The sequence below is a fragment of the Phaenicophaeus curvirostris genome, chromosome 18 (genome assembly GCF_032191515.1).
Source record: "Phaenicophaeus curvirostris isolate KB17595 chromosome 18, BPBGC_Pcur_1.0, whole genome shotgun sequence".
In the NCBI taxonomy this organism is placed as follows: domain Eukaryota; kingdom Metazoa; phylum Chordata; class Aves; order Cuculiformes; family Cuculidae; genus Phaenicophaeus; species Phaenicophaeus curvirostris.
Window position 1 is genome coordinate 819,098 of NC_091409.1, and position 27,999 is coordinate 847,096.

The following is a 27,999-nucleotide window of genomic DNA, read 5'->3' on the forward strand; positions in this document are numbered from 1 at the left end:
CAAGCTAAACACCCCCAGCTCTCTCAGCCGTTCCTCATAAGGCCTGTTCTCCAGCCCCTTCACCAGCTTTGTTGCTCTTCTCTGGACTCGCTCCAGAGCCTCAACATCTTTCTTGTGGTGAGGGGCCCAGAACTGAACACAGTATTCGAGGAGCGGTCTCACCAGTGCTGAGTCCAGAGGGAGAAGAACCTCCCTGGCCCTGCTGGTCACGCTGTTTCTGATCCAAGCCAAGATGCCATTGGCCTTCTTGGCCACCTGGGCACCCTGCTGTACCTTAGTACACAGTCCCAGCACCTGTTTTATACTGGAAGTTCTGTGGTGAAAGTGTTCCGTCAGCTTTCTGTGTAACTAGTACTGAGCATTATGAGGAAAGCAACAGAGGACAAAACTAACTTCTTGCGTAAATTCATGACAGATTTGCATCTTGGATACTGTTTGCAGTTCTGATCCCTTATATCGAAAGGGGTGTAACAGAGCTGGAAAAGGGTTTAGGGAGTCTAACGGGAATAAGGGATATAGACTAGCTCCCATACATGGTACTGTATGTAGATTAGACTTAGTTATCTTTTATCTGGAAAAGAAATAAAAATGAGAGGTGTCATTAGCACAAGGAGATGGGAAGGACATACTGCAAGAGATAGTGAATGAGTTTTGGAGGTAGCAAGGCACTGGAGTGGGTTAAACTCCCAAACTCATGCATAATGGAGATACTTCTTCACGCGTTGCTTCAGCCGTGGAAGGCTTTGTTATGTGCTATGGATGATATTTTAAAGAGGCTGGAGAAGCAGCTGACAAATTCATATCAGAGGGTGGTGCTTATACAGGTAGTCCCTGGTGCTACCTCTAGCCTATAAATCGCCGAGCCACAGAATAGTCTGACTCTCTTTTAGGGAAGTAATGCCAAATGCTTGCTCTGTGTGGTCTCCTGTAGGCATTGGCTGAGGCTACTGCAGAAAACACTGGGCTTGATGGCCATTTGGCCATTCAGGGGGGCCTTTGATCAGGTGAGACTTGCTCTGACAAGTTGGTGTGGACGTGAATGTGGAAAACCTGCACTTTCCTGTAGTAATGGAGAATAATGCTCTTTTTTTCATCTTTTCTTTGATAGTTTAGGGCACATGCCTCAACGTATTATCCATACTTGTGTGAAATCATGCAGTTTGACCTGATTCCTGAGCTTCGAGCTGTGCTACGGAAGTTCTTCCTGCGTATAGGTGTTGTGTTCAAAATCTGCGTAACAGAGGAACAGATATGGACAACTGGGATGAATTTACCCTCATGGCAGCCCTAAGTAGGGTTGGTTACTTTTGCTTGTACATAAGGCTATGTTCCAGAGATGGATTAGAGAGAATGGGGGGAAAAATGGAACCCTGGTGTATCAGCACAGCGGCAAGTTACACTTACTACAGTGGCATTTGGGGAGAAGGAAAGAATCCTATTCTATCCATCCTACAAAACTCTCAGCAGTTTTATTTAAATTATTGCTTACAGGGTTAATACAGTAGATGTAAAGTCTTTTCGTTTCAATGCTAGTCATCCTTATGATCAAGTCTGTCTCTTCTAGTCTTTTATCAATTGTTCAGTCTTGCATCCCAACTAAATCTGATAATTCAGCTGGATTCCTCAATAGAAGTTATGCCCCATGGAAATAATGAATATAGTTGTATAGCCTTGTGATGTTAGCACGTGTTCATAATAAACTGTACTGCAGTGGCTGATGACCACCTGAGATCATGCTGGGTTCTTCTTTATGTGTCCATGACAAGGCCAGGCAGCATGTTACATTTTTTGAAGAGGACAGCCTGTAGGATATTTGGGAAAGGATTTTCCTCCTGCTTAGGAAGTTATTTTTAAAACTTCTAATTTTAATCTTATTGTTTCATCTTCTCAGACTTGTTTTTGGTTTTATGGAAGGTTTTACAGCAGGAGCACACAATAGCATCTGCTCCATCGAGCTTGTTAGTCTTGAGTTACAGGCATTTAAGAAAAAAAAGACTTAAACTTTCCATTTACTTTCGTATGTTGCCATGGGCAAGTCATATACATTCATATTAAAAACAAAGTTCAGAGCAAATAAATCCACCTTTTTTACCCTGGAGCACAATGTATTTAATAGTAATTGTCTGTTTAGCAAGAAGTCCTGTCCTTAATAGATATGAGATTCTGTCACTTTTTACTGCAGATCTGCAGCCTCTGATTTGTCTTTTTTGCGCACATCATTCTGTTCTCAACTGTTAGTTCCTATTGTAATCTAAAAAAAAAAAAAAATTGAATTCCCGCAAAACTACTCTAACAAAATTAAACAGGTTTATTCATATAATTTAAGAGTTACCAATACATTTCTATGCTTTGAACATATCTGTGAAGCAAACATGACTGGGCACTGCAGCTTTGCTTTGCCCTAGAGATCTGTCTTGCTTTGAAATTCAGCAGTTTTCTGTGACAACTGTTTCCATGACAGAACACCAGTTTGCAGTTGAAGTACTGCAGGAATGAGTTCTGTCCTTTGAAATAATTTTAATTTCAAGTTTTAAGACTTCTCTAAACTGGAAGAATGTGGCAGGATGGGAGATGTTCCACTTCCTAATACAATGTATTATATTAACTAAAAATACCTAAAATATAACAGTGTTTTAAAAGGAAAAAAACCCAAACAACTTACTTGAATGGTATTAAGGTTTAATCTCATCAGGTTTTACCTGGTATTTTGCTTGAGTTTTCTGGTAGGGTGCCCTTAGCTGAGGTTGTCTTGGGATATTCTGCTCTGAGAGCTGTTGGGACTCCTTTTCCCTATTTGTTTGGTGTGGGTGTGTGAGAGCTGTTTCCAAAGGGTTCTTATGGTGCTCTTCAGTAAATTGGCTCGTTCCACATCAGCATTGTTTGGGAATGGTTTTGTAGTCAGTAGTAGTGATAGGGCTTATTTTGACTTTTTATTTTTAACCAAAGAAAAATAAATGGTGGTTGTGGCTATTAACCTTTTAAATGCTCCTTAGATTAAATCTATACACTAATGTTCAGTAGAAGGGAATATATGGCTATATTCTACAGTAGGAAAAGACTGAAAAAGAAGCAATGCTGATATTTAACTTGCTGCGTTTGAAATGTCCTTTCGTGTTGCATTTAGTCTAGTTCCTCATTCCCTGGTCATGTAACTTCATTCATTACAGTAAAAATGAAATATTTATTTTAATTCTATTTAAGAATTCTATGTAAGAATTGGATATTCCTTTTCTTCCAGTCCTAGATAGTTCTAAAGAAAATATTTGGATCTTTATTTTTCAGGTTTTGAATATGTCACTGCCTCATTGAATGTATACCCTGTCAAAACACAAACTTTTAAAATTTGCATGCTGCTTTTGTGTTTTACAGTTTTGAAAGCCCTACAACTAGTCTTGTAAGAGTTCTTTTTAATTTTCGTGTCTTAAATTACTTTACCATTGCATTGTGGGCTTTCTTTACAGTAATGAGCAACATTTGTATTCTCCCCACATATAGAATAAGGGCCTTTAATCAATCCTTTCCTTCAGCCTTTAGTTCTGAGACTGTTCTTTTATTTAAATAAAGCTTTTACTGTATTTATACCATTTATAAACTGCTGCAGTTAGGTGTGTGACATCAAAGCATCCTAGACTACTAGCTAGGTGAAGGAGAAGGGGGACCGGAATGCAGTTGGATTACGAACAGCCTTAATCATGTCAGTTTTCTGGAACTGATTGTACTTGTTAAAGCAATAAGAACGGTATGTGAAGCATACTCCTTGCAACAGTTGTATTTGCATCCAGTGTTTGGTGTCCCTGATACAGTCAGAAAGATCATAATCCAGAGACACCATAATGCAGCTAAAACTGCTGAGCCAAAACTCCTGTAGCTGTCACTGCTGGCTCCGATCGTGTCCGGGCTCTGCTAACCCAGGCTGGCGAGGAGCTGGGACTGAGAACAAGGCTGTGTCAGAATGTGCTGGTGGAGATGGAGGCATCTGTGCAATACATGGAGTAACAAGAAGTAACCTCTTAGACTTTTAAAGTAGTGTTATGCAACAAATTAAACTGTAAACTGATTTACCTGTACTGGTCTAAATAGGGAGACTGCATGATCTTTATTGCCTCTGATTTTGGAACCCTTGAGGAAATAGGTGGGGGGGAGGATGCTAATGAGGAAAACCCTAGAAAACTCCCTTTCACATTGATTCTATTGTCTTACAGCACAAGAGAACATTATTTTTAGAGCAGTTTGTATCCATGTCTCATATCTCGGTTTCCAAATCAACAGAACAATCAATACCAATGCCCACTCATCCAAGCAGCTCCCCTGCCTTGGCTCAGTGCTGAGAATAAGATTAAAAATAGTAACTTATAGTCTGAAGTAGAATGAAGCCTATTTTAATCTTATTCTCAGCACTGAGCAAGGCAGGGGAGCTGCTTGGATGAGTGGGCATTGGTATTGATTGTTCTGTTGATTTGGAAACCGAGATATGAGACATGGATACAAACTGCTCTAACCATTAATGTTATCTTGTGCTGTAAGACAATAGATTTCAATGTGAAAAGCCGGAAGTTTTCTAGGAGTTTCTCCATCATTAGCATCCTCCCCCACTAATTTACACTCAAGGTTCTTCAAAAACAGAGGCAATCAACAGATACATGCAGATACTCCATACTTTAGACCAGTACAGGTAAATCAATAAAGTTTTAAGAAGCGTTGTCTGGTGGGGTTTTTTACGCACTTATTGAGGGCTGCTGGGGCCGGCGCGGGGGGCGCGTTCCCTGCTCTCCGGGCCTCTCCTACCGCCTCAACGGGGCTCCGCGCCCTGCCCACTATGGCGCCCCCGTGGCGAGGGGTGGGGGGGGAGGCGCGGGGCGCGCTCCCGCCTGGCCGCGGGGCATTGTGGGAGGCGGCCGCCCATAGGCCGGGGCCCCTGGCGGAGCGGGGCCGCTATTGGCCGGCGTGGGGCCGCGCGCGCCCCCGGATTGGCTGCGCGTGCGCGTGACGTCCCAGCGCCACGTGATGCGGCCCGGGCGGCGCCGCGCCCTCTCGCCGCGGTTTGAATGTGAGGCGCAGCCCGAGCGCTCGCACCGCCGCCCGCGGGGACCCGCCAGGTGAGGCCGCCCCGCGCCGCCCCGCCCCGCCCGGCCCCGCCGCCCCGCTCGGCTCATGGGCCCCGCGCCGCGCCGGGGGCTCGAGGCGCCGCTCCCCACGCCGCGGCGCCCGGGCCGCCCCCCGCGCCTCCGCATTGGCCGGCGCCGCGCCGCGCGGCCTCCCCATTGGCTGCCGCCGCCGCCACTCGCGGTGAGGGTTGGGGGGGTGGGGGGGGGCGATCTGTGCGGCGTCCCGGAGCGGCCCCGGCCCGAGGAGAGGCCGCCCGGGCCGCGATGGCTCCGGGAGGGGCCGCCCCGGGGCCCGCCTCCAGCCAGGGGCGCTGGGTGGGAAGGGCCTGGGGTCCCAGGGGGTGGTTCCCCCTAAATCCGCACCGTGAGCGCCGCTGGGCGTGCGGGCGGTGTGAGGGACCGCGGGGGCGATGGGGGGGGAGCTGCTCAAGGCGGTGGGAAGTTGGTTTGCGTGTAAAATGGGGCCTGTGAGCGCCCTGAGGCGGCTGGCGTGAGAGGCCGCGGAGGCGCTGGAGTGAAGGGCCGCACGGTGCCGGGAGGGGGGGTTTCCCCCTAAATCGGGACTGCGAGCACCTGAGGTGCCTGATCGCCGGGACGGTGGGCAGCGGGTGTAAAGGTCCTCAAGGTGGCGAGAAGGTGGTTTTCTCTGTAAATTGGGACTAGGAGCACTCTTAAGGCATGCGGGTGGTGGGCAGTGGATGTATAAAGGTTCTCAGGGTGATGGGGAGGTGGTTTTCCCCATGACTCCAGGCTGTGAGCGCCCTGAGGCATGTGGGCGGTGCAGGCGCTGCGGTGAGTGATTGCGGGGAGGGTTCCCCAGGGAGTCGTGCTTGCAGGACAGTGCTCTGGGCGGGGGGTCCCCCTGGAGTGCTCTGCCATTGATTAGACGAAAGCAGTTATTGCTTCCTCCTGCAGAAGTGGTCTGAAAACATTCTCGCTTTCTGTGGCCTTTTCTGGGAGTTGTGCACAACAGCAGAGCAAAAAGCATCCGATCGCTCCATCACGGGGATGAAAAATTGCTATAGCTGAAGTCAGGGAAGGAAATAGGAGTAAGCACGGTAGTAGGTGGAAATATTTATCCTTTTGTATGAGGGACTGAGTAATGCATTCAAATCTTCACGTCTAGCCTTCAAAGTAAACTCACAGTCAGTTCAAGGTGTGTAGTTTTTTACCTGTGCCCCTATATTACATGTATATATGAATTATTTGTAAAAGTTGTCATCTTCTCTTTCAAGGTTGTCATCTCTTTCAGGCTGGTTTCCCATTTGAGTCTAGATAAGTCTTCATAAATGGTTTCTACATGGGGTTGCATTTTGGCCTTACAAAGTTCCCTGGAGCAGATGATTTACATTTTTTAATTACAAAATATTTAAGTATTAGTTTAAACATCACAGTAATGATGCACAAGGCCATTTTGTAGAACAGATTAGCCACCATTAGTTTGCTTACGCTGCCCTTCATTGGGATTTTGTTGGTTGGTGTGCATTGGTGAATAAGACCACACACATGTAAACACCAAAAGGGAAGGAGGGTAAAATATGGGGGCAGGTGGGTTTTTACTTTATGCAAAATACATTGGGATCTCAGTTATTTGTTAACATTCATGTAATTGAGAGGATACTGTAGCTTACTCTTTTAATGTCATTATCAGTTAATCTGTAGCATTATAATATCATTATAGATGCCATAATTAAAGTAAAAATTGTGTCATTAAAACTCACTGCCTTTGCAAGTGTGCTTAAATTGAAACTGTATTTATTGCACTGATAATCAACATAAAAGAAATCCAAAGTGGGACTGACAAATTTCAGTCTGCCTTACTAATTAGAAACTCGAGAGAAAATGGAAATCTCTGCTTCCTCTTTATTTCTGTTGTAAGTGAAGAGTGTGGCTGGTGGTGAGAAAGATGGGCAGAACTGTTGATGGTATCCTAAACAGCATGTCTGTTAAAGCGTGTCTTGCAACTGGTCTAGTGTTACTCTAATTTTAATTATTCCAATTAAAGCTGTGAAGTTAAAATATCACAGTGATGAGAGAGTATGAGAACATGTGTGGGAGGATTACTAGAGAGGACTAACTTGGACTTACTGCACAGTTATTCTGTAATAAGTATTGCAGTTTAAATTGTCTCCTACCCTGATCTAAGTTAATTTTACAGGGTGGACAAATCCTCTGGCTTTGCACAGCCTTTTGTTTCTTTACAAAAAAATTATTTTTCTGTTGAGAGTCTTCTTTAATGGTGAGTATTTTTGAATGAGGTTTGACTCTCCAATAGCATCATAGAAAGGTTTGGGTTGCAAGGGACCTTGAAGATCATCTGGTTCCAACCCTCCTGCCATTGACAGGGACACCTCACACTGAATACACTTTGAATTGTTCTGTTTGCGATTCTGTAGGGCAGGACTATTTAGCTTCTTCAACCAGGAACAGGTTTATGGGGCTGACAGAAGTTCTCAAAAGCAAAACCAACTCCTGTTGCTCTTGAAGAGCAAGAGATCATGTTTTGGCTGTACCTGGTTCATAGTTTGCTGTATGCGTGATCCTTTTCTAGAGGTTTGGTTTCAATACTCTAGACAATAAAAGTTATGTGTAGTTGAAGAATTCGAGTGTTTTCTGTTTGGTGCACACTACCTGTTGCTTTATTGTATGCGATATAATAAGATGGGACTGTGCTTTATGAGGTGTAGTCAAGAAGAGCTGACGTTCTGCTGATTCTCCCAGATCTCTTCTTACATTTGTGTAGCTTATAGGATAGATTTTCTGATCTGTATATATAACAAAACTATTTGTGGGTTTTAGGTTCTGCAAAGATGGAGCTGAGTGATGCCAATTTACAGACTTTGACTGAATATCTAAAGAAAACTCTAGATCCAGACCCTGCTATAAGGCGTCCTGGTAAGTAATTCTTGTGACGGACCAAAACGGTTTTGTTTCTTCTGTCTGCGTATAGCAAACTTCAGTGGATTTTTGTGCAACAACCTCTTCACAGAAGTTCTCAGCACCCTTTTAAAACAACAACAACCCACCCACCCCAAAACTAATGAGAGATAGATAAAAATATACATTTATGTTGTTTGCTTTTTGTAACTGTATTTTCCTGAATTCCTGATTATTTTTTTTTTGTCTTGCTATTTAAAACAGTGCTGCTGCTCACAATAAACCAGGATTTGAATAACAGTGAGGAGGCAGTATTTCCACATCCTGCTTTGAATTGAGAGCTTTTGTTAATAGCAGAAGTGTTAAAAAGCTTAGGAGTAAAGAAGCTACAGTACCTTTTGTCAGGCTTGTTCTGTGTTTCTGTTTTTGTGAAAGTGATTAGAAAAATCAGCTCTTGTTAACCTCCATATATTCTCTTACAGCGGAAAAGTTTCTTGAGTCAGTTGAAGGAAGCCAGAATTATCCCTTGTTACTCTTAACGCTGCTGGAGAAATCACAGGAAAATGTCATCAAAGTTTGTGCATCTGTAACGTTCAAGAATTACATTAAAAGGAACTGGAGAATCGTAGGTATCTTAGAGAGTGGTTATGCTAAGATGTAATAATCCTTTTAAGGTATAATTCGGTTTTCTACAGTACCATAAGATATTCTGCTGTACCCTTGAAAAACGTTGAGCATTCAGAGAACAAACACGAGGTGTATTTTACTGGTGACCATTGGAGCCCATTCTATTAAAAAGAGCTAGAGCTGGGTGAAAAATGATGAGCAGATAATTTTTTCTAATATTATATGCATATTTTGCAGAACTACACTATTTAAGAGTCATTTAACTGACAATAATATTATTCAAACTAAAATGAATGCCAAGTGTCTGTACACACGAGCTGGCCAGTTTGGCCTGTATCTGTTGTCAGTGTTATGAACATAACACTGCAGTGGAAGTGATGATAGCAGCTTCCCTTTCATGTAAATGTGGCGGTTTATTTTGGTGACCTTGACAGTTTGTAGTGTTGCCGTTTGATCCCGTTTTATGTTTTAATTTGAAGAAGTCAGAAACGTTTTTGATTCAGAGCTTTCGTCATTGGTGAAGTTTAATGTATGGTAAAAAGTTTTAGATTTGAGAGCTCCCCTTCTTCAGCATGGGAGGTTTTAATTGATACTGTTTTGTGTCACCGAAAGTAGTGCTTGTATCTGAAAAATAACTAGATCATGTTGCTTTACAACAGGGACACTGGTCAGTGTTTCATCATTACATCTTAACTGCTGCCTGTTTACAAAATGCATGTGATTTCTCTCCTGCTCTCCACCCTAATATTAAGAAGCTACAGGAGTCCTAGGTCAGCTTACGTTTGATAAGATCAGTGCATTCAGTCTGGCATGAAATTTCTAGAACTTTGTTTCTGTGGTACTGAATCCTCAATCGTTTCTCCCGAACTGCAATTTTATCTGTAGTATGTTGTAAGTGGAAATAATGTTCTGTTTTGGGAAACATGTAAGTGGTTTCCTATTTGTAGATTGCTGATGGAATGGTGGGAGATGCTATGCAGTAAGCGCATCCAGAGGACTGTTAACAATTGCTGTGTGGCTTCAAGCACATTGTTTTGTCTAAAATGGAAGCTTTCACTTCAAGAGCCAGCTGTATGGACATAAAGCACAGCCCTAAGGCTAGCTTATCTAGATTAAATCATTTAATTTAGCAGCCTTGGGACTGGACTGATACAAAGCTCAGTGGAAGTAAAAGGGTTTTGCCTACTCAAGGGCTTTGATTTGGTAGAGCCGGATGTAAAGGGCGCTTCTGGAATCAGGGAAGAGTTTTTAATATTTATTTTTAAAGTATCTACTGAATACCCCCCTATGTGCTGCCTCTCCTGTGAAAAGGTCTGATCTCTTTGAGAAAATCTTTGTTAATAACTCCATAGTAGGATTTGCTGTTCCTGATCTCTCCACCACCTCTGTCCTCATCTCTCTGAAGGCATAGCAGTGAGTCCTGCCTCCCTACCTGGAGCTTGCCTGATACAGTTATTGCTGCCTTTCTTAAATAAACTTGCAAAGCTCAGGTTTTAAAGATCATCTTCCTTTGTGGTTATTAAGGCATATATAATGATTCTGTACATTCTTCTGATTCAGTGCAATGTGAGAGGAAAAGCAAGTTCTCTGTGTCTTATTTTTATAGTCGCTTGTTTATAGTGAGGCATAACTTGAAATTTTGAAATTGCTACCGTTTTTTTTTTTAGTTTATGTGAAGATGGTGAAAGGGAGTTGAGGGGGAAAGTAGTTGTGCCATCTGGTTTGAGGCATCCTAATTAGTCTCTGGAAGTGCTTGCCTCTTCTAATTGCTGAATAATTTCTAGCTTTCTGAACCTCAGTGCTGTCATCACAATTATTGTGGCTATCACTGCCATCGGTGGTTCGTGACAACCCTCCTCCCTGGTGTTTTACTTCTTTAGTAGAAACTTTTTAATTTACTACCTCTTGGCACTATTGACTGGCTGGATTTTGCACTCCTAAAGTCAGTGTAACAGTTTTGGTGGTGTAACCTGCATCTCCAGCTACAGTTTATAGGAAGGATGGCTTGAGGCGGCTCCACAACGTAAATCTGAGGTTGGCAGAAGTCAGGGCAGAGATGTGGTTTGATGTGGTGGAAGAGGAGACTCTTGGTTAAATGTATGTGTGTTATTGGCATATGCACCCACTCTTTTTACTACTAAAATGCTGGTTTGAAAAGTCACCCTTGGAGAAGGAGACAACCAGTGCGAGGTTTTATAGAAAGGTCTAATTTATTTCAGTTTTTTTCAGGTACTGCTGCTACAGATTCATTGTAGGCAATGTATTTAACAGATTTTTTTTTTTGCTTGCTTTAACAATGTAATAGTTACATGAATTGGTATAAACAATTGGTTTCTGAAATGCTGGTGTTTGCATGTTGCCTAGAATATACTGATATGCCTGTGATTTAATTATTGTTTTAATTGTAGGTTGAAGATGAACCGAACAAAATATGTGAATCAGACAGGATAGCCATTAAAGCCAACATAGTGACCTTGATGCTTAGCAGCCCAGAACAAATTCAAAAGCAGGTAATGTGTCAATTCCTGGTTGTGTCCATGAGACTTTTGGAGTATTTTAAGTGTGTCTAGAGGCTCTGTTTGTTGACACAGCTCAATTCCCTTACCAATTAGGTCATCCCAATCCAAATAACTTGGAGTATATTGTAGCTGCTTCTGCCTACTTTTTTATTTTAAAACAGGAAGTTACTGTAATCTCAGCTAAGTTCTATGACTAGGTGTTAAATATAGTAATTCTAGAAAGTGAGACTGTGAGATTAATTTATTTATTGTGAAAAGGACTAGATATTTAACCCAATGATTTTTTAATCTGTCAAGAATAACAAGCATTTTCTTACATATTTGCAGCTCTGACGTGACTGCTGCATTTTGTTTGTAATGAGGAGCCTGCTATTACATCATGTAATGGTTTTATTTCCTTTCCAGTTAAGTGATGCTATTAGTATTATTGGTCGGGAAGACTTTCCTCAGAAATGGCCAGACTTACTGACAGAAATGGTGAATCGCTTTCAAAGTGGAGATTTCCACGTCATTAATGGGGTCCTTCGCACTGCTCACTCTTTATTTAAAAGGTATTGGAAATAAAGAAGTTGTAACATTTCTGTTCTACTCTCAAGTTTTTACCATTAGACTTTATTTTGTGGATTTACAAAGACTATAGCTGCGGCTTCTACTTGTGCTGATTAACTTTTTAATAAGACTTTTAATAATAAGTTGTAAAATTGTACACCTTGCATGTACTTGAACTGTGTTGTCTGGTTCTCTTTCACTTGATGGTATTTGTTTCAAGGTTCAGCACAAAAAATTAATTGTATGCAAGTTAATTTGGTAATGAATGTAAAGACTGCATTCTATTTCTTGTGTATTTGTCTTTCACTTGTCAGGTACCGCCATGAATTTAAGTCAAATGAATTATGGACAGAAATCAAGCATGTCCTTGATGCCTTTGCTTCGCCCTTGACAAAGCTCTTTGAGGTATTCCTTGTTGAATAATTTCTAACACCAGTTTAACGTTCTGAATTGCTTGTTGTGAATGCCTGTGAAGTGTAAACTTAGGAATTGTGGCTTTGAAACTGTTGATGAGGTTCAAACATGAGATGATACCCATTGGGATCAATAAGGGGTGGGAGAGGAACTGTATTTTCTGGTTTTAAAAAAAAGTTATGTGATGCTTTTCAGTATTTCTTGTCAGCATTGTTTGTGTGTGTCACTTGACTAAATCTTGTGTTTTTTTCTAGGCAACTATTGAACTTTGCAGCACACATGCAAATGATGCTAGTGCTTTGAAGGTTCTCTTTTCTTCTCTCATTCTAATTGCAAAGCTGTTCTACAGTTTAAATTTTCAGGTGATTCTTCTTATTCTTCTAATAGTTCTGCTGTGGTCTTACTTACCTGTTATATGAGCTATGAAAGACAAGTCAAATGCCTGAGTTAGTACTCACTGTGTCTGGACTGACATGAACTCAGTCATGTAGAAAGTCAGTTAAAACTAGTAGCTCTGTAGCAGCAAGTAATTCTGGTAGCAGTTTGTGGGTTTTGTTTTGAAATCAAATCTTAATTTCTAACATTATTAAATAAATGTACTGTATCAAAAATGGTAAAAAGCTGCTTTGCTGAGGTGACCTGTATTTATTGTTTCAAGACAAACATAAGTCTGGAGCATGATGATCATGCCTTGGTTGCTTGGGCTGTTCTTCTGTGTTGGGCAAAAGAGCAAGCTGGAGTTAAAAGGGAGGCTTGTGCTTCCTTGTTCTGGCAGTAGGAGGCAATGAGGTTCTTTATAAAACTGTAGGCTATGTAGGGTGTAAGCAACTAGTTTCTTTGGAAATATTGTATTCCAAAGTCTCTGTCTGGAGGGGTTTTGTTTAGGGGGAGGTGTAAGGCCTAGTGTTCTGTTTTGAAAATCGTCTTCCACACTTTGTCCCTCGGTAGATTTTAACATGAATGCGTATTATTTAGAATGTTAGGTGTGTTACCTAAGCAGTTCAGTCGGAAATTAAAATGTAGATTTATGCTTTTCCTTCACAGGATCTCCCCGAGTTTTTTGAAGATAACATGGAAACATGGATGACAAATTTTCATCGTCTTTTAACTTTAGATAATAAACTCTTGCAGACTGATGTAAGTATTGCATAAACCTCCTGGCTTGCCTCCCTGTAGGGGAGAGGATTGTCTGAATACTCAGGTCTAAGTCTGATCAATGCAATGTCGTCTTTTGTGAACAAAGGAATAGATTGACTACAGGCATAAGGGGGTTTAAGAGAAGATGCCCTGTTACCTAACAAATTTGAGGTCCAGTTCTTGAAGTTGTATCTCAGTTACAGGCATACCCAGCTGTGCACAGAAATAAATTACAGATACTCATCAATGAGTAGATTCTCTTGACGACATCTGCCAAAGTAACCTGATCTTAGACAGTCACAGTGCTCAGGTTTTCTTTGCTTTTCAGCTGGTACATGCACTGTTTTAGAAAACAGGTTATCTTACGGAGCTTGAAACAGGTGAACATAGAAGGCTTGACATCTCCAAGTACATTAGTTTGGCATTTGCTGTCTTTGTCTGATACAAGAATTAGGAGTTATGCAGGCGAAAGGTGATACCAGGGCATCAAACCTCAAATTAATTTTGTGCATCCTTTCTGCATTTTACATGCTAGTGTGTTCCGGATACAGCACAATAGTTTGCCACGTGATGGAGCCAAAGCAACTCTATGTTTTTTTTTACATTACATAGAGATTCTTGTTAAGTGTATCCTGTACTGCAGTTTCACAGTTGTTTAAAGCTGCTGCTAAATGAAGCTTTGCTGCTCCTTTCTCTCTGTCTGTGGGCTATTGCGCAGCACAGACATTCATGCAGCTGTGTGCTGAACTGAGTCAGAAATTGATAAGCATTAAAACTGAAAGGCAGGGGTTGGGGGAAGGGGAGGAGATGGAACTGCAGTGACGTTTGGTTGTTTTGTTTCTTTTTCAATTCCATCTCAATTTCCTAATTCATTGTGCTTCCGGGAAGGGGAGGGAACCACTTTTACAACTAATCCAATTGAAATACCTAGATACAACGTCCTCTAAGCTAATTTTTTCAATGTCTTGTGTCGTCTTTTTCCCATTACATTTGTCAATTATTTTCATGTCAAAATTTTATCAGGCCTAATTAATTTAAAATGCATAGTACTTTCATGCAAATGTAAGTGACATTTATAACTTGCCGTGCAGTTCCAGTACAAATCAGCAAAATACTGTAATTCTAGAGCTGTGAGAGGGATTTCTTTCACCTCTTTAAAACATGGTAAAATTATAGTGTAAGTATTTCCTTCAAACATGTTGATGCTACTAATATATAAATAATGAAGTTTGGACGTTTAAGTTTTTTGTTCTGTTTTATGTGAGGATGAAGAGGAAGCTGGATTGCTGGAGCTCTTGAAATCACAAATTTGTGATAATGCTGCTTTGTACGCTCAAAAATACGATGAAGAATTCCAGCCCTACCTGCCACGTTTTGTAACAGCAATCTGGAATCTGTTAGTCACAACAGGCCCGGAAGTGAAATATGACTTGGTGAGTTGTTATAAGCTGATCTTGTCCACTCTAAAAGTGAAATATTAATTGGTCAGTCATGCTAAAGCTGAATGTGTCCTGTTTGTGTTCTAGCTGGTTAGCAACGCAATCCAGTTTCTGGCCTCAGTTTGTGAGAGACCACATTACAAGCATCTATTTGAAGACCAGAATACATTGACAAGCATCTGTGAAAAAGTTATTGTTCCCAATATGGAATTTAGAGGTAACTTTTTGAGACTTAAGTTTTCAAAGTTACAATAAAATCTAACTAATAAAGATACGTTGCTTTGTAGAACTGAAAGCTGAGGACTGCCTCTTGGGTACCTTACTACTAGATTCAAAACTAAGTCTCTACAGCAGATGCTCCCCAGTGGGATTTATGGAATTGTGTGTCTAATCATTTCTCTGTCTTACTGGGATCTCTAATTGAATACTATAGGAAGTCTAAGTCTTGTGCCACCAATAACTTTTCATGCTTAAATTGAGTATCAAAATAATTCAAGGATTCTGGATAGGTGTGGATATCAGGCCTGCTAAATTATGTCTATTTCTCCAATTTTTTTCCTGGCTCATATTGATCTGAGTATTTGAAGTGCAGTGGAGGTATGTTGCAGTGATAAGCTTCTCTCTCTTAAGTTTCTGACTCTGGAAGCCTCTTTAAATACACTTAGTGTCACATAGATCTTATCTTTTTTTCTTTCTTTTCTGGTTTTTAATCGGGAATACATCAACTCATGGGCTTGAAAGACTTAATCTGTGGAGCAGCAGCAAGCTAAACAAGCTAGTCTGGCTCAATATTTCTGACTGATTTCTATTGATGTAATAGAAAAGTACTTGGAAAAAGTAGCAAGTTGATAATAATACACCTTTTTACCATAAAAAGAGAGACCTCAGTATTTAAACTTCTGTGTATTTTTTATTTCCAGCGGCTGATGAAGAAGCATTTGAAGATAACTCTGAAGAATATATAAGAAGGGATTTGGAAGGATCTGGTAATCCACAGCTTTATACTGAGAATACTTGGTCTTTAAATATAGCTCTGTAAAGGCAATTTAGTGAAGCTTTTATAACTTATTTTAAATTGGGGAGGTTCACCCCCTTAAGAGATTTTATCCACTTTTTGATCGTTTACTGTCACAATGTGCCCATCACGGTGTCTTTTTTTATTTAAACAATGTTTTTATAGGACTTTTTCCTAAATTGGGTTGATATGTCTCCTGTACTGCACACAGTCTCCTTTCAGCAAATACAGCCTGTAGGTCAATGCCAAATAGTGGCCACACTCATGTTTTTAGTTCCTACGTGTAGACTTTTAAATAACATGGAGAGATGGTGCCTGTATTTTGTAGTCTGCCATGTTTAAACTGAGATTCTGGCTGGTGTTGCATACAAACCTGAGATCCAGCCAGCCCTTGTTCAAACTGGTACAGTAGCCGTCCCGGAAACTGCGCTGTGCTAACAGAGCCACTGGATTTACTCATTGTTGCTGCCTGGTCTCCAGCCAGGCCAGAGCACAAATGAACCAAATCTAGATCTGTGTGGTAATTCTGCGTATGCTGTTCTGTGCCACCAACAGTTCACTGACTGACACTTTGAGATTAATGATACTTCATAATAGATTTAAGAATCTCCTGTACACTTGAGTGGAGGACAGAATTGGAGGAATATGTTTATGAACTTTTTTCAAGCAAATTTATTATCATCCTTATTCAGGTTGAGCTGCATTTTAGGTATTTCTGAAGCTTTTATTTGTTAGCTGCACCTGCTTTTAAGGGAATTGAGGCAAAAAGTATTTGTGTTCTGCAGAGGTTACTGCAGAAATGTAATCTATTGCATTTAAATTGATTTACTTTATTTTCCTTCTATCCTTTCTGTTATTATATTGTATTAAAGGCCAGCAGCTGGGATTTTTTCCTTTCTTTAAATAAGGAATTGTGATTTGTTGTTTTTTTTTTTAAAAACTGTACTGATTCAGTGCAGCTGAGCATCACATAGGAGCTCACTCGCTCCCCACCCTGCAGTGGGATGGAGGAGAAAACAGGAAGGGTAAAAGTGAGAAGGTGTGTGGACAGAAGTAAAGCTAGTTTAAAGTGAAAGGAGGAGGAAGAAAGAGAAGGGAGGTAAAAAAATAGTCAATGACTCACCAGCTCCCACATGTAGAGTGGTGCCCAGCCTGCCCCTGAGCAATGGCTACCTCCCAAGAAAACCTCTCCCCTCGGTTTTTATTACCAAGCATGACATTACATGGCATGGGATATCCCTTTGGTCAGTTTGGATCAGCTATCCAGGTTGTGTCCCCTCCCAGCTACTTGCTCAGTCCCGTTTACTTGCTGGGAAGGCAGAGCAGGAAAAAGAGAAAGATGACACTGTGCGAGCACCTTTCAGCAACAGCCAAAGCATCTGGGGTGTTCCCAACAGTTTTAATCACCACTACAAAACACCATATGGGCTGCTGTGAAGAGAATTAACTCCATCCCAACCAGAGCCAGTACATTTGGCTGCCCAATTGTCAAGATGGTAAAAAGCCTACCCCTGCATGCTTGCTGCAGCCTTCTTTAGAAGGCAATAAAACCTGTGAATGTGCATGAAGTATGGATAGGTATCCATCCTGCTTTCTGTTGTACAACGGTCCCTATTATGACAGTAAATAAAAGACATAAATGTCTTCCTGTGCATTAATGTGGGGGATTGCGATACCTAACATGAGTTGTTGCTGTATCTTCAGAAGCTTTGTGTTATTGATACTGTATTATGATGATGATGATGATGTTTGTTAATATGAAAAGCTGTATACTTTCTCATATCCAAAGGGCCTTTCGTTCTCTTGCAGATATTGACACCAGGCGCAGAGCAGCTTGTGATCTAGTCAGAGGCTTGTGCAAATTTTTTGAAGGGCCTGTGACAGGGATTTTTTCTGGATATGTTAATTCTATGCTGCAAGAATATGCAAAGAATCCATCTGTTAACTGGAAGCACAAAGATGCAGCTATTTACCTTGTTACATCTTTGGCATCCAAAGCTCAAACACAGAAGGTACTTTTACATTCTATTCATTCTAGTGCTTACACATTCAGATACTGGAGAGTGTATGAGGACTGTGATTCACTTCATATTCCTTCAGGATGGAGGTAACTGTATTTGTAGTAGTTTAATGTTCATGAGATTAAAGTTGTCCATTGTCTAACCCTATCACAGTTGGTAATTTGCTGGTATCCATTTTTCAGATGGATTTGGCAAAGGCAACAACTGTGTGTGGCCATTTGGCAGGTCTTAGGAGCATGTGTGAAGCAGCCGTGCAAAAGAACAAAATTAGCTTGGTTTTAGAACTTCTGAGCATTTTTTAAGTGGTACTGAGCCAGAGTTTGTAAGCAATGGTAAGCCAAATTTAGCTTTACAGAAAAAGATGAGCAGCATTGTAAACTGCAGTCTGCTGGCAGTTAGAGAACTGCGAAGTTGTACATTTCACTTTTTTGTGCTCTTTAATGGCAAATATGGGATAACATCACTTAGACCATTTGATTGATCAGTATCCATCTGAAGATCCTGTTTTAAAGTATTTAGTTGCATTTTTTATAAGAGAAAACATAAAATGTGATTATTTTGGTGCTCTAATTCAGAATTGGTATTTGAGTCCTAAAGTTTTCCTGTCCAAAAGACCTATTATCAAGTTAGATGTTGATATTTTCAAAAATTTTGGTGTGTTAGGTACTATTGTTCCTCAACTTGGAGCTGGTACCTTTGAAGCTGAGTAGTTCTACATCTGAAACCTGGGCACTAAAAGTGTTAGGAAAAAGAAATTGGATGGCTCTCCGCTGAAGATGTTGTTTCAACAATCTCATCACATGCGTTCACACTTCAGATTTCTTTTATTAAAAACATATAAAAATGATTAAGAAAACTAGCTGAATGTCAGCATCTAAAACCTGAGTTGGTTTGTTGTTTTGTTTTTCTAGCATGGAATAACACAAGCCAATGAACTTGTTAACCTGACAGAATTCTTCGTAAATCACATTCAACCTGACTTGAAGTCTGCTAGTGGTAAGTTTAATGTTAATTTTATACGGCATTTTTGTGATAACATCTACAGCCTTGACAGTGACCATTGTTTCCTAAGGCTCAAGCACTCCTGTATCAGTATAATCTCTGAGACAGAAGACTGGTAACGCCTGGCACGTGGGAATAATTCAAATTTCTTTGGCCGGCAATGAATAACCTTTTAAACAAAGGTGGATTACCACATGCTATCTGCAAGATCAAAGCATGTACACACATGGTTGCTATCAGCTACATGCTTAAACTTGTTTAATCAAAGTAGTTTGCTTTCTGCATTTGAGACCTGACGCCAAATTTCTGTGCTGTTCAAAGCCCTGAGAAGTTAAAAGTCTGAAGGCTAGGTTACAGCCTGTATCAGCCCATATTGATGACATTACAGATGTCTAGATTAAAGCCACATCATGTATTTTATGCTTCAGCAGTTATCTTACAATATTTATGATGTAGTGGATTGTCTTGGAGTATATGTAATTGGAGGCTGTTAAAATCAGAGCCAGAAGGGGAAGCTTAATGTGAAAGAGTTAGACTGTTAATGGTGTTGGGGTGTGATTTATACCTAAAACTGATACTCTGCCTAACAGTACTCATGCAGAAGTGCAGAACCTAAGCAACATAGAAAAACATGGTCTATTTTATTTGAGGGGAAAAATCACGATTGAATGTCACCTCTATATATAGTGTATGTTCAGTAATTGCATTACTAGAGAAAGTATTTTAAAAAATGGCTTATTTTTCTATTGCAGTGAATGAATTCCCTGTGCTAAAAGCAGATGGTATCAAATATATCATGATTTTTAGAAACCAAGTAAGTTTTTCTTTTACTCTTATGGGAAAGGCATATTGTAGTTTGTTACTTTATACTTGCCAAGCCTCATTTATCTCACTTGGCCATATGTTAGCAGGTGTTTGATAGGCATATATAACACTTCATGCTGAATCGTTAGTTTTTAAAGTAAATGATATTGTTATAAATATCCAATTAACATGTAGTCTGTATGCTGTCCATATGCTACAGAAACACTGAACATCTTAGCATACTTGGTTCTCTGACACACTCAGACTTTCAAGTGAATGTTAGTCTAAATATACTTGATTGCTCATATCATTGCAATAGTTGTTAGAGAAGGTACAGCAACTCTGTCTGTTACCTTTTCTGATTTGTGAGATTCAGTAAGAATACGTATTGAGTAGTATTTCTAAATTTTAGATCAACTTTGTTCATTTTTTATGAAATACCTGGTTTTTTGTTAAGCTTGATTTTATTTTTTTTTTAATTTTTGAATTGCCTATTAAGACAAAATGAAACAGGAAAAGAAGTGTATGTGAGGAATATATGCACTTACTGACAATCAAATGTAACCTTGATATTTGGGGGAAGTATACAGGCAGTGACAGAAATAGGTACCTCTTGACTGTTAAGGTGTGATTTAGCAACTGGAAGAGCCTTGTACAATTTCTTCCTCTGCCAAGTGTTCAGTGTGTAGCTGATCAGCTGAGTGGTTATGCTTTAGTGTTGAGCCATCTGTATTTTTATGTAACTTATGTATAATGTTGCTATGTTTTTGTAGGTACCTAAAGAACAACTGTTGGTATCTATTCCTCTTCTAATCAGTCATCTTCAGGCAGAAAGTATTGTGGTCCATACTTACGCAGCGCATGCTCTTGAAAGACTGTTTACCATGAGGGGAACAAATAATACTACCCTGTAAGTTTTCAAGTGGAAATAAATTCATTGCTACGTAGGTTTTGTCTATTAAGGGGAAGAAATATCTGTAAGGGATCTTTTATTTCTTAGTATTACAGTATTGTAAAATGCATGAAGTTTGTCTATATCTTTCATCATTAAAGAGCTGTGTTTTACTTAACAGCATTACAGTTGCAGAAATGGCACCATTTGTAGAAGTGCTATTAACAAACCTTTTTAAAGCACTGACGCTTCCTGGCTCATCAGAAAATGAATACATTATGAAAGGTAAACGCTTTGAGTTCTGTAGCTTTGTTAACTTGAGGTAAAGGCTTAGGGTTACAGGCTACTTGCTTATGCAAACATGCTGAAGTGGTACACACAGTTATCCACCAGGCTGTTTTATGTCATGTTTGACCAAATTTATGGTACCAAAGAGAAGGCGTAATAGTATTGTGACAAATCGTTCCTGAAATGGTACTCTTTGCTCAGGCAGCTGTCCTGATACAGTGTCAGTAGGAGATGTGAGTGGGTTATTATTGCTAATAGTCTGCCAAGATTTGGGACTTGCCGAGGTAAATCATGGTCTTTGCACAGTTGCTTAATCTTCTGTCTATAGAATGGGAATAATGAGGCTTTGCTTTATCCTTTGTCATGATCATAGATTGATTGCACTTGCAGCAGGTGCTCTTTCTTACTGTACCTAATTCCTTTGGATCCAATTTAATAGTAAAAAGTGAAGGATTTAAGCATAAGATGGATGACTGAAGTGCATGTTTGTCTCCAGAAGATAATACTTTTGATTTATTTGCAGCCATCATGAGGAGTTTTTCTCTGCTACAGGAATCCATAATTCCATACATCCCTTCTGTCATCACACAGCTTACACAGAAACTGCTGGCTGTCAGTAAGGTAAAGAAACAGGCTATCTATGCAAAATGTTACTTTTATCACAGTCTTTCAGAAGATTTATGTATATCTTATTGTTTGTGTTCTGTTAGAATACTATTCAATATTTTCTGACTAAAGTAAGTGAAACAGCCTTCTAGTGGAGTATTATCCTCTTTTTAGGACATTCTCTCAAATCATTCTCCCCTGCTCTGATCTGAAATTTGGAAACAGTGTCTGAAATACATCTTTGTAATACTAGTTTGTTCTAGCATAATAAATGTTTGCTGGTGCAGAGGCCACCATTACAATAACCTGTTCTTCTCACAACTCCCTTATTCTTTTCAATGAGGGTTCTGAAACTACTATTAAATTTAGTGTGTGATTAAATTCAATTAAATTATCCTCCTGCTTTTGGTGGGTGAAATTCTCTTAGTTTTTTGTTCAGGCTGGACTAATATTCTTGAACGTTGACATTGAGGAATGTTTTAGAATACTTTCATCAACTATCTAGAAAACTTATACTATGTATAGTTCGAGCTTAGCTGCAGAGTATAACGAGTGTTCAATTAAGAGTTGACCAGACGCTTATGACTGTAAATTAATTTTTTCCCAGTTTTTGGTTTGTGATACTTTAACTGCTTGTCGTTTTATGTAGAGCTTCTGAAAAGCGCTTGTCTTTGCAATATTTATGGAACCACCCCTCCCTTATGCTTTAAAGGCTTTTCTGTTTGCTTTTATCTATGGAATTAATTTCATTAGCATATTAATGAAGAAGTCATAAGTGTACTTACTCCCAATTGCTACTTTAGACTTCAGTTGAAATAAAAATATGTTTTGCTAAACAAGCGACTTGGCTTCAAGTTTGGGTTGATTTATCTGTTTGTGACTTGTTTTTAGAATCCAAGCAAACCTCACTTTAACCATTACATGTTTGAATCAATATGCTTGTCGATAAGAATAACGTGTAAAGCAAACCCTGATGCAGTTGGAAGCTTTGAAGAGGCTTTGTTTATGGTGTTCACTGAGATACTACAGAATGATGTGCAAGGTAAATTGAAATCAGTAAGTGGTTGTGCTCTCTCTCCTATAATTGGTTGCTATGATTTACCTCATTGCAGTTTTTCTGTAACATGGGGAATTCAAGTGAGAATGCAGCAGGTTCACAGCACTAATTTGAGCAACCCAGGTGCTTCCTCAACAGGGTACCTCAACTGTATTAACTTACTTCTAAAACAAGCTGTGTTTTAAAAATATCCAACAATCACTACTCCAAAGCCTCTTATTCTTCTTAATTATATTGCTTTCTTTCTAGTAGTTTGTTTTCCATGTTCTGAAACATTAACAAACAGAGGAAATAAAAATTGTATATAGACAATGCTTGCAAATTTTCAAAATAATTATATTTGGGAAGATAGACATTTCTTGAAGATTTTATTTGTTGGAATCTTTGTGTTAATATCTTAAAATTATGGGCTCAGTCAATGGTTATGAGGTTCCTAGGAAGTGACAGTGACTATATTTGCTGAATTTGTAAATGTCATTGTTTCTTTTTCCAGAGTTCATTCCATATGTGTTTCAAGTGATGTCCCTACTTCTGGAAATGCATAAAAATGAAATCCCATCATCCTACATGGCATTGTTTCCTCATCTACTTCAGCCAGTATTATGGGAGAGGACAGGAAACATTCCTCCTTTGGTCCGACTCCTGCAGGCTTATTTAGAGCGGGGTGCCAATACAATAGCAAGTGCTGCTGCTGACAAAATTGTAAGTTGGTTTAGTCACAGTGTATGCCTCCAGACATGCTGATTTAAGGTTAAAAATTAAAAGGGGCGTTTTCCTTTAGTAAATAGCTGGATTTGTGCAGAATGTGGGCTCGTACTTTAAATTGATGGTGTTTTTGTAGAAAGACAAAAATAGTATGAATGCAGGGTTTTGTGATGCTTTTCTATTATGCAAATAAGAGAAACCTTAGACTGTCATACTTTCATCAATTAATATGTGAAAATCCTACACTTGGTTTTTGCAAGCAGGTAAGTCTCCACAATTTTCCTGTCTTGTTTGCCTCATGGTGAACACTGGATCAGGAAAACCCTCGGGTTCACAAGAGCAAGTGAGGAGGAGCAAAATGTAGGGTGAACTCAGTGTGAGATTTATTCTGCATACTTAACTTCTATAACTTTTGCTGTGTGATCTGCTGTAGCCAGACTTGATTAGACAACACTATTGATGAAGCAGACGTACGTGTTCAAATTTGTTTTGGTGTTCACCTGATCAAGGTTAATCTTAATGCTCAAAGGAACATCACTTGGTCTGGACAGATAACTGTCTTCCTTGTCTTTAACTGTAGAAACAGAACTCTGTTTTCAGTTAGGAAAGCTTTTGCCTTGGTGTACCTCCTAGATGGCAAGGGCTAACTTTCTGCTAGGTCACATTTGAAGAACTGTTGTTTTATATTTGAATTTTATATTTGCTTTGCTTTACAGCCAGGATTGTTAGGTGTGTTCCAGAAGTTGATTGCCTCTAAAGCTAACGACCATCAAGGATTCTATCTTCTAAACAGTATTATAGAGCATATGCCTCCGTGAGTATAAGTTGAAATTACATTCAGAACTAATTTCTGTAGACTTTAGTATGTTCGTATGCTTCATAGTTAATGTTTAACAACTGAAAAATGTCACATTTACAAGTAAAATAGATTTGAACAATTCCGTACGTGTTTTCTGTGAAGTGTCATTAGTAAAATCCTAGTATGGATTAAATAACCATTCTTCTACGTTTCCAGGGCATCCGTTGACCAGTACAGGAAACAGATCTTCATTCTACTATTCCAAAGACTTCAAAATTCCAAAACAACAAAATTTATCAAAAGTAAGTTCCTTGCTATATGAAAAGGCTCAGTGCTGGTGATGCCAATGGTTTGGAATATGCAGCCTTTTTTACTCTCTGTGATAACATTACTTATCTGAAAGTGTCTCTATTTAATCTTCAACTAAGACCAGCAAACTTTCACTCTGACGGGACACAACAATACCAACCACACTTTGTTTTGTTACATCTAGCTGTGTTTTAGTACTGTTAAATATTCTTTGCATTTGTGTCATTCTGCCTTAATATGACTAAAGTTATTGATAAGGTTTTGTGTTAAACTAGCAAAGCTGTGACAAACGTTTGAAATAGGTATTCTAGTTATTCCTGCTGTAACAGGAAGATTCTTGTCATACTCGTTAAATTGTTTTAATGATATTATCACCACACAAATTATGCAATGTCCATTACGTAATCCTATGAAACCTGGATAATGCCACCTGACAGGAGCAAGAATGATAGGATTACTTATAATGGTCTTCCATAAACAAAACATAAGTGGTGCTTTTAATGTATTGCGTCTGTGCTTTGGTACAAAGGCCATGCAGAACATTCACAATGGATCTGAAAAACTGCATTGCATGAAGCTTTCAGCTAAAAGCATTGAAGAATTCTTTTGGTCCTTGATCTGAAAAATTTGTAAATAGCTTTTCTAATGCTTCATAGCTGCTGTAAGGGGAAAAGGACTGTTATCTTTTCTCAGTTGTCTTACCACCATGTTTTAGTGTGGTGCAGTACAGGGAAAGATCAGCATTGTTTGGAGAAACTTTAAGGCAGTAAGTAAATGTCATAAAACTGAACATTTATATAGATCATTATTTCTATCCCCTTGAAAATTTTGCTAGAATGTTTTTGCTGTTGACTCTAAAGCTGTTGTATGTGGAGCTTCAATTCAACCTTTTTCTTGTTACAGGTTTCCTAGTCTTCATTAACTTGTACTGCATAAAATACGGGGCGTTGGCTCTGCAGGAAATATTTGACAGCATACAGCCAAAGTTAGTGGGATTTTTTTTTTTTAATTTAAGTCTGCTGTGTAAATTTTGTCTTTTAAAGGTGGAAATAATTGTCTCATTTAGCTGCATTTGTCACTAATCTGACTAGCCAAGTGTTTCTTCTAATGTGGTTAGTTTATTTTTCTAGAAATTTTTCTTTTTCAGATTTGCTGCCTGCAATTCTTTATTGATAGTTCCAGATACTAATCTTCTACAGATTGTAAAGAGGGATGACTGATGTTTTTGTTCTCTGTTTGTGGAAAGCTCGTATGCTTAAATTTCTACCAGGCATCTACTGCAGCAGGGCAGCATCATAACAAAATATCTGGTTTTCTCCTTTTTCTAGTTCTTTGTGTTGTTTCTGGGTTTTTTTTGTCTCTGTGAAGCTGATATGGCTTTCTAATACTTTTTCTTTTAACATCATGATAGGATGTTTGGAATGGTTTTGGAGAAAATTATAATTCCTGAAATACAGAAAGTGTCTGGACAAGTTGAAAAGAAAATCTGTGCTGTTGGCATTACAAAAATATTAACAGAATGTCCTCCTATGATGGACACTGAGTACACCAAGCTATGGTATGTAAAACACCTCTTCAAGTTCTCTTAGTGAGGTTGTTTGATTTTTTTTGAAAACGTGAACTGCCATCAAAATATATTCTTCAAATAAACTCCACTGATTTTTTTTCAGGCCTGCTATTGTTATGAAGCTGAGTTTCAGACTTTTCTTAACACTTTTTTCTCAACAAATAAAACTGCATTTTCAAAGCAGATGCTAGAACTTGTTTGAGATTTTTGTGGTGGAGATAGCACTGACTGGGCTACTAGGACATGCATTTAAGAAAATACATGACTTTCTTTTACCTTGTATTCTTTTTGAAAAGTTAGGCTCAGTTTTGGCTTTTAACTGTTCTGCTAGTTAGGAGACTTGAGCATAGATGCTTGTAACCTGACAGACTGTGGGATAGTAGCATTTTGGGGAAAGTTGTCTGGGAAGATTGTAAGCTGGTGTAGCAGTCTAGGGTGTCAGGTAGCCTGAATTTCATGACAATAACTGGATCCCCAAACTAGTACTTAAAAGAAAAAGTATAATCTGGAAAATTGCTGCTTTTCCGAAGTATGTTTCATGAGAATTTGACCCGATAAAAAAAGAAATGTGTTGTGCTTTTAATGGGAGCACCTACATTGTGCCTGCAAAATACATAGACTCACGGTTATCCATCTTAGTTAGTTAATCCATCTTAGGTTGTGTACTTTCAATTTCAGCAGCTAAGTAAGTACCATAAGGGCTAAATTGTAAAGAGTTCTGAGTAATTTGAGCATTCTTGTAAAGCATGTCCTAAGGGTCTATTTTAATCACTCCAATTTTGTCCTCCCCACTCTCTATATATAGGACTCCTTTGCTGCAGGCCCTCATTGGCCTCTTTGAACTGCCTGAGGACGACACTATCCCTGATGAAGAACACTTCATTGATATAGAAGATACTCCAGGATATCAGACTGCATTCTCTCAGCTAGCCTTTGCTGGAAAAAAAGAACACGATCCTGTGGGTCAAATGGTGAACAATCCTAGAATCCACCTGGCACAGTCTCTTCACAAACTGTCTACGGCGTGCCCAGGCAGGGTAAGTGACTTTTATACATGGCATGCTAATGTTTCATTCTACAAAGAAGAAAGGAGTTTGATAATGGGCCTCTTCTGCTCTGGGTCTCTCTTTTGTTTGATAATCAGCAGTTAGGTATGTCTTAACCAGAATGCTAGGTATTGCTGTCTTTTATTCTTAAATGGAATATAGGTTTTGTGAGGTTTTTTCCCTAGCAACCTTAGAAAGGCTGTATTTTCACATTACTTAATTTAGCAATAAGCTTAAGTATGTAATTTCTTGCATGAAAATGTATCCACTTGCATGTATATAACCATACTTGTCTCCAGTTCAGTTGTACGCACTTGGGAAATTTAAGACAACTCATGTTAACTTAAGTTCAGTTTTAACCCATAGCATCTTTGTTTTGTTCAATGTTTTGGTAAGTATTGTCTAAGAAATCTCATGTTTGATGCATTCAAGTATCTTTTTCAATAACTTCTTCCATCTTTGGTTCAGGCAAGTACTGTGTAAAACTGTCAGCATCAGGAATTTTAATTCCAACAACTGCTTTCACAATGAAAAACTGCTGCTCTTGGGATGTCATTTGCCTTTGTACCATATGTTGACACGTTGACCATACGTGATTAACAGGGTATAGCAGTGATTTAATGTATATACACATTGACATTTCTGCTCTATCATGTGTTTTAAGGTTCCATCAATGCTGAGTACTAGTCTGAATGCAGAAGCGTTGCAGTATCTCCAAGGATACCTCCAAGCTGCAAGTGTGACACTGCTCTGAATTGCATATATTTCACAAGCAAGATTAAAAGTTGTTTCGTTACACAGAAGGTTGACACTGACTTTTTTAGAGCAGAGCTCAGACAAAATGAAAAATACTACTTGAAACCGTATTGCAGAATCCATCTTGTAGATGATAAATGTGGCTTTAAGCAGAAACTGAAAGAATTTGGTGGTTTGTGTACTCATAGATAAAGGTGGCTAGCTTCCATTCCCAGTTCAATTTCAAAGGGAATTGTCAAAGCGGTTTGTTATGGGATTTATTTGAAATCTGCATCTGCAGTGTTTGGATAACATTTTGAAATGTATGGAGAGCACTGGCTGTAGAAACTCAACTTCGGTCACTAAAATTCCTTTTCATTTTGATGTTGTCCTTTGTATTCTTTTGTCTTTCCTTAAACTTTATCTAAATTGTGAATAAATAAGAAATACTTGTTTAAAATGCCTGTCACTGTGCGCTTACTGTTT

The 27,999-nt window shown here is 39.3% G+C and overlaps 2 protein-coding genes across 2 annotated transcripts in view; both read left to right on the forward strand.

Annotated features, from left to right (window-relative positions):
* Positions 1–3,394, forward strand: part of ARFGEF2 (ARF guanine nucleotide exchange factor 2) — a 36,183-nt gene extending 32,789 nt beyond the window's left edge. The window contains exon 39 of the mRNA XM_069872037.1: positions 1,109–3,394. Within this exon, the coding sequence (XP_069728138.1) occupies positions 1,109–1,291 (183 nt within the window). The 3' untranslated portion in view covers positions 1,292–3,394. The remainder of the gene's footprint in view (positions 1–1,108) is intronic.
* A 1,611-nt stretch (positions 3,395–5,005) lies between these two features.
* On the forward strand, positions 5,006–27,973 carry CSE1L (chromosome segregation 1 like). The gene is made up of 25 exons (XM_069872137.1): positions 5,006–5,096; positions 7,905–8,000; positions 8,465–8,607; positions 11,018–11,119; positions 11,534–11,679; positions 11,992–12,082; positions 12,346–12,453; positions 13,136–13,228; positions 14,494–14,661; positions 14,755–14,884; positions 15,588–15,653; positions 17,492–17,694; positions 18,615–18,699; positions 19,458–19,519; positions 20,283–20,419; positions 20,583–20,686; positions 21,213–21,310; positions 22,187–22,337; positions 22,846–23,054; positions 23,774–23,871; positions 24,073–24,158; positions 25,069–25,150; positions 25,577–25,723; positions 26,538–26,769; positions 27,443–27,973. Exons 2-25 carry the CDS (start codon positions 7,916–7,918, stop codon positions 27,530–27,532), a joined length of 2,916 nt encoding a protein of 971 aa, XP_069728238.1. The 5' UTR covers positions 5,006–5,096; positions 7,905–7,915; the 3' UTR covers positions 27,533–27,973.
* The last annotated feature ends 26 nt before the right edge of the window (positions 27,974–27,999 follow it).